Source organism: Vanessa tameamea, chromosome 16, assembly GCF_037043105.1.
Source record: "Vanessa tameamea isolate UH-Manoa-2023 chromosome 16, ilVanTame1 primary haplotype, whole genome shotgun sequence".
Lineage (NCBI taxonomy): Eukaryota > Metazoa > Arthropoda > Insecta > Lepidoptera > Nymphalidae > Vanessa > Vanessa tameamea.
In genome coordinates this window covers 2,163,006-2,174,306 of record NC_087324.1, presented here as the reverse complement: position 1 = coordinate 2,174,306, position 11,301 = coordinate 2,163,006, and the positions used below count along the sequence as shown (strand labels likewise).

Sequence of the window (11,301 nt, the reverse complement as noted above, 5' to 3'; positions counted from 1 at the left end):
GTATTAGTGTTGTGACGTGTAACTAAAATGCTTTAATTGTATAGTAAAATATTAAAGTTCCTTGTCTTTAGATAAATAAAAAATAGAATTCGAAAGCAAATGGTCGGTTTAATTATTCTCGTATTTTTTTATGAACGAAATCTTTGTAATGTGATGATGCCGGTGTGATGTAATCCCCTGTTTCAGTTAATAAATTACTGCGTTTTTTATAGATTTATAGGATAAAAACATCTTAGTAAAATTATTTAGCTTGACAGTGTCTATATTTCCGTACGTAGTCCGAATCCCTTACCCAAGCTCTTTCCGGTCGCTTGGGACTTCCTGTCCTTTTGGATTACGAGGATAACTGAAAGGAGAATGTACTTGTTTTTGCACACATACTTGTGCATTATGACAGGTCCTGTTTATTTGCGCAGCGGAAAAACTAATTTACATATATAAGATATACCATTATATAGGTTAGTTTATTTAAGAGTAAATAGTTAACAATTGCGCCCTACTTCAAAGTAGTATATCACTATACCTTATTACTTTTAACGATCGTACATCGTACGTATTATTTTAAATAGAGGAATAACAATTGTAAATTTATAATTTTAATACATAGATAAGTACAATAGTTATGTTATTTTTTCTTCTATCCTTCTTTTAAATTATAAGTCCTAATATGTTAGACATTAATGCTGCTAACCATGATCTCGTGCCATTTAAAAATTTTAGTTATTGTAATTTTTAAATAATAATGCATATTTAAATGTTAGAAACAAAAAAAATAATAGGTAATTGTTAGGAAGGAGGAATCATTTAGTATTTTCGTTATGTTCTTATTGATTAGTGGTGTTTTATGGTTTCGCAGACTTTATGTTAGTTTTACTGAAAGAACATTTTTTTTAATAATCAGTGCCCGCAGATAACTTAGCTCGGTAGCGTTTCTTCTTTTGATTTTTTTTCACAAATACATCCCATTATTTCAGGCAAAATTTTCCTTATAATATTCAAATAATATAATATGTTACTTCTGGATAAATTTGCTTTCTGATGCTGAAAGAGTTATTAAAATCGGTTCAGTAATTTGAGACTATTGATTTATATCAGACAAAACAATTTTTTTTTTGTGCTAACTTATGGGAACCGTATATTTTTCCGGAATAAAAAGTACCTAATCTATATCAATCTGTGACTCCTAAGTTACCACTATGCAAGAAATCATGTCGATCCCTAGCTCTGTGAAAAACAAAACAAATCTAATACGAGAACCGTTCATTTTTCAGGATAAATGTTTATAACTACACTTGTACTATAAACATAGAAACCCTCCATACATACCTTAAAGTCTCATTTTATTTTAAATACGATATTGTTTTGTGGTTATTGTTTGTGTCATGGATTTGACATTAAATTAAATGTACTCCTCGATGATAATTGATTAAGCTAAAACTGGTTGGATATTATTCAAAAAAATGATTAAAAAACCTAAATGCATAATATGCCAAAAATATGCATAATATTTTTATTTTAACATGAAATAATTATAAAGCAAAATATTATTATGCGTTATCTATACTGTAACTGAACTTTTATATTTAGTTCGGTCAAATTCGTTCACAAAATATTTATTATCTGTGTTTATTGGTTAGTATTTGTTGCGATTGAGGTTAGGAAAACTATTTTTCTTCTCGTGATGGGTGACTCCAATTTAAACTCTAAAGTTAAAACAAGCGGGCAAGATCCAGTGCTGAAGCAAGCAGAAATAGACTACATGAAAATTATTGAACAGAAAAATCGTGAACGTGTCCAAAAGCTGCAACAGATATCAAAAAAGAACAGATATACTGGATTAGCCATTGGTGCCGGTGTATTCAGTATATATATGTATTCTATCCTTGCTGTTAAACAGGAAACGTTCCTCGACGACTTTGAAGAACCAGTAAAAGTGCAGCAATAATGGCTGCAGCGAAACAAGCATTAAAAATTAGATTGCCTCCTCTACCTAGCATCAAGGATGTCATCAAGTTGTATAAGTTACGCGCAATACGTGAATTATCGCAGAATTTTCTCATGGAACCAAGGTTAATTGATAAAATAGTTAGAGCTGCTGGGCACATAGAGAATAATGTAGTTTGTGAGGTAGGACCAGGTCCGGGCGGTATAACGAGGTCCATCATCCAGCAAGGACCGAGGAAACTTGTTTTGATCGAGAAAGATCCACGATTTATACCCACCTTAGAACTTTTAGCAGATGCATGTAGAGGCAAAGTAGATGTAGATATTGTTACCGGTGACATTTTAAAAACTGATATTTCACAATTTCTTCCAGAAGATACTAAACACGAATGGACAGATTCACCTCCACCAATAAACTTAATAGGCAACTTGCCTTTCAGTGTTTCAACAATTTTAATGGTCAGATGGTTAGAAATGATTTCCAAAAGAGAAGGGCCTTGGTCTTTTGGCCGTGCCAGAATGACATTAACATTTCAAAAGGAAGTTGCTGAAAGAATGGCTGCCTGCATAATGGATAAGCAGAGATGCAGATTATCTGTTATGTGTCAGAATTGGTGTAGTGTAAAATATAAGTTTGATATTCCTGGCGCTGCTTTTGTTCCTAAGCCAGATGTAGATGTTGGTGTGGTCACATTGACTCCAATGAAGCAGCCTATAATAAAATTGCCCTTCAAGCTTATTGAAAAAGTTGTGCGACAGATATTTTCTATGAGACAAAAATATTCTATTCGTGGAGCCCAAACTTTATTTCCAGAGGAAGTGCGTGAAGAAATGGCCCTAAGAATGTATAAAATGGCAGAGATTGACCCAATTACCAGACCCTTTCAAATAGCTACAGGAGAATTTGGACGATTATGTGAAGCTTATAATGAAATCATCAAGATATATCCTGAATTTGAAAATTATGACATGAGAGCTCCGAAGAAAAAAATTGATGCTGACGTTGAGGCAATAACATAATTATTATTTGTATATAGTAGGTAAAATAAAGTATTTCTGTTTAGTCAAAATTATTTTATTCATTTTTTCTACGAAAAATAAATCATGTCCAAACATACCACTCAAACGAAAACAATAACTACACAATAACAAGTAAACACAGTATTATTATTCAATTTTATTTGTATCTATTTCTTTATTCAAATTAGCCAGCTTAGCTAATCGCTCTTTGCTTTTCAAAACCCTCATGTGCTTATGAGATTTTAAATGAATTGAGTACTCTTTGTCGCCAATAATAAGCCTCTCACAAACTTGACAGTAGTTACACGAATGAACATTCATGTTAGAAATTTCTTCATTTTTCTTTTCCGGTTTCAGATGTTCATACTGGCATGGAGTATTAGTTATTAAGCTATTTATTATGTCCAATGCTTTATTTTTTACTTCGCTATCCCATTGTGATAGATCTGTTGTATTCAACTCATAAATAAGTGGAATCTGAAAAATAAAAGCGACATCTATCAAGTTATTTATAATATGTATATGCATAACTACTAAACAACAGATGGCGCTGTAGGCGTGTAATTAGTAATCCACACTGAATTATTTCCGCTATTTGCTACTAGATGGCGTGTTCGTATGATAAAGTTAAACATTTACCTCTCTCGTAGGGTGTTCTAAAAATCGGCCTTTAACCATTTTGTTTTGTCTCCGTGCATATCGTCTGGTTCCCATTTTCATATTCTCTATGCTTTCTCTTAATAGCTTCTTGCCTTCTTCACTATTTTTTTTATCCGGTGGTAACATCAAGTATTCGTGAAACTCTTTGAAACCCAAAGTTTGGAAAATGCCTTTGGTGTAGTCTGGTGGTCTGAAATCAATGTTTTTTTTATTTGTAATTGATATATTAAAAGTTTTAAACTGTATGTTACATTTACAGTTTAAAAATGTATGTTACATTTACTCCAGCATAATAATGAACGCAGCTAAACTTATCCTAATGCAGAATGCATTATTTATCTGCCCCCTTATTTATCTGTTAAAATAAAAACGTAGCAATTGTTTCAATTACAAAGTCTCAATACATCATATTACGAAACGCGATGTGGGTTAAATAAAAGTGCACCTTACACATTGAATTTTAAGTTTTAAATTTATATATAAGCGAAGGGAACCCCTCACACTTTCTTGAAATTAAGGCAATTAAAAAGGCAATATAATTTTGTGAAGCTTACGCGATGCGCTTGAGCGTTTTTTCCCTTTGAATTTATGGATACACATTACAAACTATTTAATTTATTCTTGCTATATATTTTTATTCGTCCAAAAGTAGCTAATAGTGGTGAACATTATAATTAGAATACTTTTTCTGGTAAGCCATAATGAACCTTTTATTTTGAATGGTTTTTGTAAAACCGCTTCACTTGAAAATATGTTAAGCTGATTTACTCTGTCTATGTTTTTATTTATGAGTAAATAAATGGTTCTTTGTGTAGTTGAGTGACCTTCCATTGATTACTCGCTACGGCGTTTTTTGTTTATTAAACAATAAAGGTTCCTTAGAACGAAATGTATTTGGAGTTTGCTTTATTGTAAGGTAAAGTTACTAATCATGTGATTTTCCGTACATTGTAACTAAAATCTATAAAAAGTAAATGTTTTATATTCGTTTCTATAATTTCAATTAAATAGTATCATTGAGTACTACAACACAAGAAATACACTCGTGCGTGTCCGTGACGCGGATAATTTTGTTTCGATTATAAAAACGAAAAACGAATCGATTCCGCGAAAAGCGATACCGATTTAACTACTCGAATCGATTTATTACACGTGTGGGTTTTCAGTGCGGCGTTTTATCTGCAAAAAGTAAAAACTAACGTAAACATTATGAAACAGAAATAGACAAGAATCAGAAACGTAGAGAAATAAGTCTATGAAACGTCTAGCTCAAGTGCGATATTACTTATTTTTTAAAACAGTATTTCATATATATTACAATTAATATTTTGTATTATATTTTAAATTCTATTTGAATTGAAAAAAAAAACTAATTGTAATTTAATTACTAATTATTTAAAACCAGTAAATTCAAAATTAATATTAAATAGAAAATAAGGAAAAAGAATATAAGAACTACTTATATTACCTGTTTTAAATCTTTAGCTTTGAAAATTGTCAAAAATAAACGAAAAGAAATATTTCCGAAGCATTGAAATCATTAAAATTTATAGTAATTAATCACGTAATTTGTTTTTACATATTAAGAGATACGTATGGGAGACCAGGAGTGTGTGAGGAGAGGACAAATGATTCCAAACGACCTAAACTTTGGCCTGCGACACACATTTAACTCGTCAGACATTAATATAGCTTCCGTGCCGTTAAAAATATTTTTCTTTACAATTTTGACCACTTATATTACAAATACTAACTTTATTTTGACTTAAAAACTGTTTAATAGTCGATTTAACTCGATCATCCTGAACATATACGCGATTTGAAAAGCATAACCACGGCGCGGTATCGTCCATTGACCCCTGTATTTACATGTTACCACTCATGTGCAAACATCACGTAAGAGGCGGTTTGTCAATATTTACCTTGCGATTATCATATTTGGATGTTCGTCTATAAGGATATCGAGTTATTCAATAAATAAAAAAATAGGCTATACCTGAATACTGATTCTGTTGTCGATGATGGAATTATCGGATTGAAAGTGAGGAATAGAATATAGGCGTTATACTGTTTAAAATTTTCTTTACATTACATTTTTATACTAAGCGAGTGATTGTTTAGTTCTTAATTTAGTCCACTTTTTATTAACATGTGTTCGATTTTTGAAATTAGAATTTTTTTTTTATGGGACGAAAGGTAAAAAATGTTATGCCAAATTTTATGGCTATATTCATGTTTTCTAGTCAAATATTTATTATAAGAAACCTTCCACCATGTAAATTCAATGAAAGGACCGTAGCTAGATTTGTGGGCCTCCGAACGGGATCAGAAGATTATTTGCTAAACTTGACTCAGTTAAGTCGAAAACTTAGGTCAAGTAACTAAGCGTTACAGTTTTTGTATCTGTTCGTTGGCTGTTGGTTGTGTTACCAGTATGCATCTGTGTGAAATATCTTATTTCGTTAATGACACGTTCATCAGAAACCACACAAGCAATTAAGTTAAAGAATAAACAATTGTTAACTTGTTTTAAAATTAGTTGTCCCGACCTCGTGTATAATGAAGCAATTATAATTTTAAAATGGATATGTTCTAATATATATGTATATAAATAAATAAAAACAATGATGGCGGTTAGTTATCTGCGCGCATCACGCAAGTTCTACTAGAGACATAAATATGTAGCACTTTTAATTTTGCAGAATTGTAGTGATAATTTAAAGCTATGTCGAATGACTATTAGTCAGTCACCATTTAATTGTCCAAACCCATAAAACCTAGACATTTAATTGTATTAATAGATTTGCCGCGAAAAGTCAAGGGTTGAATATAATAATTCATTATTAAAGTCGTAAAACATCTAATTAATGCATCAAATGATTAAGACCTTTGCCTTTGACAAAGAAAAAAAAAAGCGAAAAAGGCTTACTTTCAATGTTCAAGATTGTTTTAATTTTGTATACAAGTTCATCATCTTTTCTTATATCGTTTTATTATTGAAATTAAAAAAGTTTCAAGTTATTAATACGCCTTGTCTACCAGATTTTACGACACTTGATTGTTTCATAAGTCATAGCTACTCAAATCAGTCATTTATTTTGATGTATATGGAATATTTCATGAAATATTTCACATATTTTAACTAACGATGATCTATAAACAAAACAATAAAATCTTAATTTCTAATTACGTGCATTGTATTCGATTTAAACTAGAACATTCCATTAAAGGAACACAAGAGAGCAGATATTCGAAATTCAAAAATGAATTCAACATACGTCACAATTTTTTAAATTAAAATGTTTACATTGTAAAATTATTATTATAGTATTGCTTTATAAGTTATTGATACCTCATTGAATGAATCGATGTAAGAATTAATTAATTTTATTCATCCTTATTTGCTTTATTTAATTGGTTTGACAAATGATAAATACTGATTGAATATGTACATGAGATTACGTATAGTATTTTGTTTTTAATACGACCGTCTATTTTATTATATTTTCATCGTAATATATATTTATATAGAAAAAAGAATGTATTTTGTATTTAATTAAAAAAAACATAGTGTCTATAAATTATAGTTTAAGTTAACCTATCGCTTTATACCTTTGATTTTATTTATATAGACTGTCAAAACGTAGAACGCGTCGAAAAAAGAAATGGCCACTAACACGCGCACTGTTAAAATATTATGACGTTTGGCGAGTGTCGCGCACACGAAAATAATAAAGTTGGCTCGTTCATTTTAGTTCCTTTGTAGTGCGACACTATCTATATATAAAAAAAATTAAAACTTCATACTTTGCTTTTAGAAGTAATTAGATTATAGTATCTCAGTTACCGTCGACTAGTTTCATCAGCCTACAAATGTTTCTCAGGCAAGATATTGTATCACTGTGATCTTATACCTCAGAAATTCTAACTACGAATTTCTTCACTAAAAACATCAACTTGTATTGGATGGGATTTAAATCCAGAACATCGTGATCTGCTGCATTCGTCGTCACAGTACCCCTATACCCATTTAGATAATTTGAACGCGTCTATTTTAAACAAAATATTTATATATCCGTGGATAAAGTCAAAAGCCGATATCGAAGTAACAACGAGCTTCTTAAAAGAACTTCCATTCCTATACTGTTATGTAATTTCTTTGACGCTAGGTTTTTCCTTAGGGCTTAGGGCTTCAGTTTCGTAATGCTCTTATTGGGGTCAGGGAATGTACTCCAACACTAACAGTGGTTGTTAAAGTTGGTTTAATGAACAAATCGCCCCGCAAGAGGGAAAGCTTATAAGTGCTGATAGAGAAAAACTAGATGTGTCATATAATATAATTAATGTACTAATGAACAACAGTACTAATGAAATCTATTTTCGTCATAACCGTTACACAACCAATGTCGCACACTGCACGTAAAATAGACACATATTACTATATGCTATAGGATCTAGGAATACACATACTAAAACCAATAATTGAATAGGCACCTATTTTACCTATTGCGTTAGTAGGTAATGAGACGACTATACTATATCTATTTAATAACTCATAATACGTGTTATCATGTTATAGTGTAAATTGGTATTAATGTTATTAAATCGTTTTTTTTTATAAAACAATTCTACAAAACAAAATGGCTACGCGCCGTCTATACGGTTAGATCTTTTAACCTATGCAACGGATTTTTATGCAGTTTACATCAACAAAGAGATTTTATTTGTGTAATATTTGCATATTATAGTAGAGAAAAGCCAAGAATTTTAATTTTTCTAGTCGGCAAAAACATGTTTTTTTCTTTGTTCAATTTAAAATTTCTATACAAATCCTTATTGTACCCGGACGTATGTACATATGTATATACGTATGTAAAACCGGAATGTTCCCCGAACGGGTAGCTATTTAATGAATTTTAATGAATAAAAGGTAAAGTAAAAAAAATATATATTTATATTTTATATAGATATATAAAACAGATTAAACCGAAGTCTATGTCATATCCAGATTATTATAGAATAACAATCACAGATCATTGGCGGCAATGCTAGTGTAGTAGCTTGCGGTTGCTACTGGCTAGTGGTCGAGAACGTTACACTTCTATAGCTGGACAAAGAAGTCTTGATACTTACAAGTTTATTAATTTACTAATGGCATTTGTTTGCTCTTATTGAAATATTGTTATTATAGCTACAAATTATGTGTACGCATTAAATTTGTATTAAATAGAAATAAAACTATTGACATTACTCGTAAAATTATTTACGACTTTACGACTGAAACGTTTTAAGAGTCACTAATTAATCAACAAAAATAAATGATTCTTGATCGATTTAAATAAAAATGGATGTATGGTTGATATTTGTTTAAATAAAATATAAATACCAGGACCAAAGACAAGAAACTATCACGTAGAAATACCATGAAACCTGAGCCCATTCCCGCAACCGTAGCAGATGCACTCGCCCTCTCGCACGGCCGTTGCCCGACAGCCGCCATCTTTCTTTCTTACGCTTTTTTATTTTTTACCCCATTGTCATACGAGAACAGTATTTTAGGGCTGTTTGTTTGTAAACAATATGTTTTGAAAATTAGGACATGAGGAGCAATATGTTAATACGTTTTAATGTAAAACTTTTTAATAAATAACTAAGAAATACGTACTCGAATAAAAAAAGAACAGCGTAATATATAAATTCTAAGCCTCATTGGTGTAACAAATACTTTAATGTTGCCATTACTAAATAAATAAAAAAACCGCTATGAACCTTGTATATAATTTAAATAATTATTTCTTAGTCCAATTTAATGACACCTGATTGTTGTATCACCACATTTTTATATTAAACGTTTTTATAAAGTCGCTTGTCTCATTTTTTGTTTCAAGCATTAACAAAGGCCGGATCGATACATTTAATCGATTTAATTTCACGGATAATTTGCGAGTATGGAGTGCCCTTTGTCTCGTATATTAAGGTATTCGCCAACTGCTTTAGGTTTTACATGTTTATTGAGTTTTTTAGTGGCGGTAGTATCGATTGATTGATTAAGTGCCATTGTCTTGACATATGTGATTTATATTACGGCCCTATAGCCCTAATAATGTTTGTGCATTGGTGGAGGGGCATTATGTAACATCTCAGTTGCAGTAGTCGGTACTGCGTTTATGGTAAGGTTTAGCTATTTCTTCCATTGCCTATATTTAAAGGCAACCTACTATTAGATAGTACATTTGACAATCTGCCTTAAAAAAAAACTAATCATAATAAAACCGTTTCGGAGTTACGATACCACAGATATACAAAATAAACTTAGAACATTGTGTTGTAGAGTATTGGGGGTAAATCAAAAAATAAAAAGATCTATGACAGTTATTATTGTGATATGTAGTTAAATTTGATAGGTGTATATTGTGATTTATTTATGGCTCTATGGTCTATAAACATCGTGAGAAACTTGCGCATTCCAAATACGTAATTAAACGTTTTAAATCAAAATATTTTTCATACACGATGAAGACGAAAAGAGACTCAATATATATTTTTTAATCTATATTATGCATATAGTCTCTAGATGGTTACTATATCTACTTTGAATAATATATTTTGATATCGTTTAATTAATCACATTATTCATTGAGTAGGTTTTTCTGCCGTTTTCAAATAAGCATTAAGTCCGTTCTAAATCGCGCTTAGCAGTCGAAAATATCAACAGAGTATTTATGTATCACGTATGAAAGTTTTGACACCTTAAATTGTAATTTTATATACTACTAAATAGACACAGGGCCGGATTTAGAGATCTAGAGGCTCTGAGGCAACAAATGTCCTTATTTTCATTTAGTCAATAATATGTTACAGAACAAATTAACCATAGCTATTATTTAAAAAATTAAATCATATAGAAATATTATACGTAGATGGAATTATAATTATGTTTTATTATATCTACGCATATTTTATATTAAAACTCGTCGGAATTATGTGTTTTGTGTGAGGCCCCGGTGTTGTAGCCCAGGATCCCCTAAATCCTGCCCCGTATAGACAGTGTTTTTTGTAAGTGAACTTGTCGTAGGTACTAACGTTCCATCCCTTATCCTTTGCTTGTTGTGTCTGTCGTGAAAGTCTAGCAGTTCATCGATCAAACCCTGTTCCAGCATGGCATCCACCCTCGAGTTCAAACGTTCGTCGTGGACCGTCTGCAACAAAACAGGAACATATTTTTTATTAATTTTTCGAAATTATTATAAAAGTTGTTTTAATTTAAAAATAAATGTTGTTGATGTTTTTTATAATTATGATTATATACAGCGAATCATTGTCGGTCATATGTTCGTATTCAAACCTCCACCTGAATTCTTTACGGCCGCGTTGGATTTTTGTTGACCGTCGAAGAACGACGGAATGGCGTGGAAGGGGTCAGCGTGCACTAGTGTTTGTGCGACATTTAAATTTAAATAGTGGACAACATCACATACATTACTATGATCCCAATGTAAGTAGCTAAAGCACTTGTGTTATGGAAAATCAGAAGTAACGACGGTACCATAAACACCCAGACCCAAGAAAACATAGATAACTAATGAACTTTTTCTACATCGAACCCGGGACCTCGGAGTGGCGTACCCATTAAAACCGGTGCACAAACTACTCGACCACGGAAGTCGCCAAACTACT

At 31.3% G+C, this 11,301-nt stretch overlaps 3 protein-coding genes across 4 annotated transcripts in view; 2 read left to right on the top strand and 1 right to left on the bottom strand.

The window, feature by feature from the left end:
* Positions 1-1,681: 1,681 nt before the first annotated feature.
* On the top strand, positions 1,682-1,945 carry Ccdc56 (Coiled-coil domain containing 56). Its single transcript, XM_026633423.2, has one exon. It carries the CDS (start codon positions 1,682-1,684, stop codon positions 1,943-1,945), a length of 264 nt encoding a protein of 87 aa, XP_026489208.1.
* Mttfb1 (Mitochondrial Transcription Factor B1) lies at positions 1,945-3,014 on the top strand. Its single transcript, XM_026633420.2, has one exon. It carries the CDS (start codon positions 1,945-1,947, stop codon positions 2,962-2,964), a length of 1,020 nt encoding a protein of 339 aa, XP_026489205.1. The 3' UTR covers positions 2,965-3,014.
* A 59-nt stretch (positions 3,015-3,073) lies between these two features.
* The window catches only part of LOC113395765 (tRNA dimethylallyltransferase), a 249,494-nt gene continuing 241,266 nt past the window's right edge, over positions 3,074-11,301 (bottom strand). Inside the window, exons 5-7 of one of the 2 annotated variants that reach the window (XM_064217279.1) lie at positions 10,708-10,823; positions 3,604-3,814; positions 3,074-3,441 (exon numbers count right to left, since the gene is read on the bottom strand). In XM_064217279.1, the coding sequence (XP_064073349.1) occupies positions 3,112-3,441; positions 3,604-3,814; positions 10,708-10,823 (657 nt within the window). In that variant the 3' untranslated portion in view covers positions 3,074-3,111. The remainder of the gene's footprint in view (positions 3,442-3,603; positions 3,815-10,707; positions 10,824-11,301) is intronic. The other variant, XM_026633441.2, reaches the window with a different exon arrangement.